Raw genomic sequence first — 393 nt, forward strand, 5'->3', positions numbered from 1 at the left:
GGACACCTCAAGGGAATTTGGGACATCTCAATCTGCTGTTTCCACCATGATATTTTTTTTTTTTGCCCCCCAGAGGTCTTCGCCTGCGACTGGGCGAGGACGACCTGCAGCGCCGCGAGGGGACGGAGCAGGAACGTCGCGTGGCTCTGGCCATTCCTCACCCCAACTTCAACCCTTCCACCTTGGCCAACGACCTTCTGCTCCTCAAGATGGACAGAAGTGCCAACATCGGCCGCGCCGTGCGACCCTTGGCTCTGCCGCGTTCCTGCGCCGCGCCCGGAGCTTCCTGTCTCCTCTCGGGGTGGGGAACGGTCACCACGCCCCAAGGTGAGCCCAGAAATGGAGGGAAATGACCCTGAGGAAACTTGGAGTAGAGTTGGAGTAGGGTCAGAG

The 393-nt window shown here is 60.1% G+C and overlaps 1 protein-coding gene across 1 annotated transcript; it reads left to right on the forward strand.

The window, feature by feature from the left end:
* Positions 1–73: 73 nt before the first annotated feature.
* Positions 74–327, forward strand: LOC103810359 (kallikrein-14-like; the record flags this gene model as incomplete). Its single annotated transcript, XM_009083257.1, has 1 exon — positions 74–327. A coding segment is annotated over one exon (254 nt), but the record flags the coding sequence as incomplete, so codon positions are not given.
* Positions 328–393: the final 66 nt, after the last annotated feature.

Source organism: Acanthisitta chloris, unplaced genomic scaffold (assembly GCF_000695815.1).
Source record: "Acanthisitta chloris isolate BGI_N310 unplaced genomic scaffold, ASM69581v1 C16163258, whole genome shotgun sequence".
In the NCBI taxonomy this organism is placed as follows: domain Eukaryota; kingdom Metazoa; phylum Chordata; class Aves; order Passeriformes; family Acanthisittidae; genus Acanthisitta; species Acanthisitta chloris.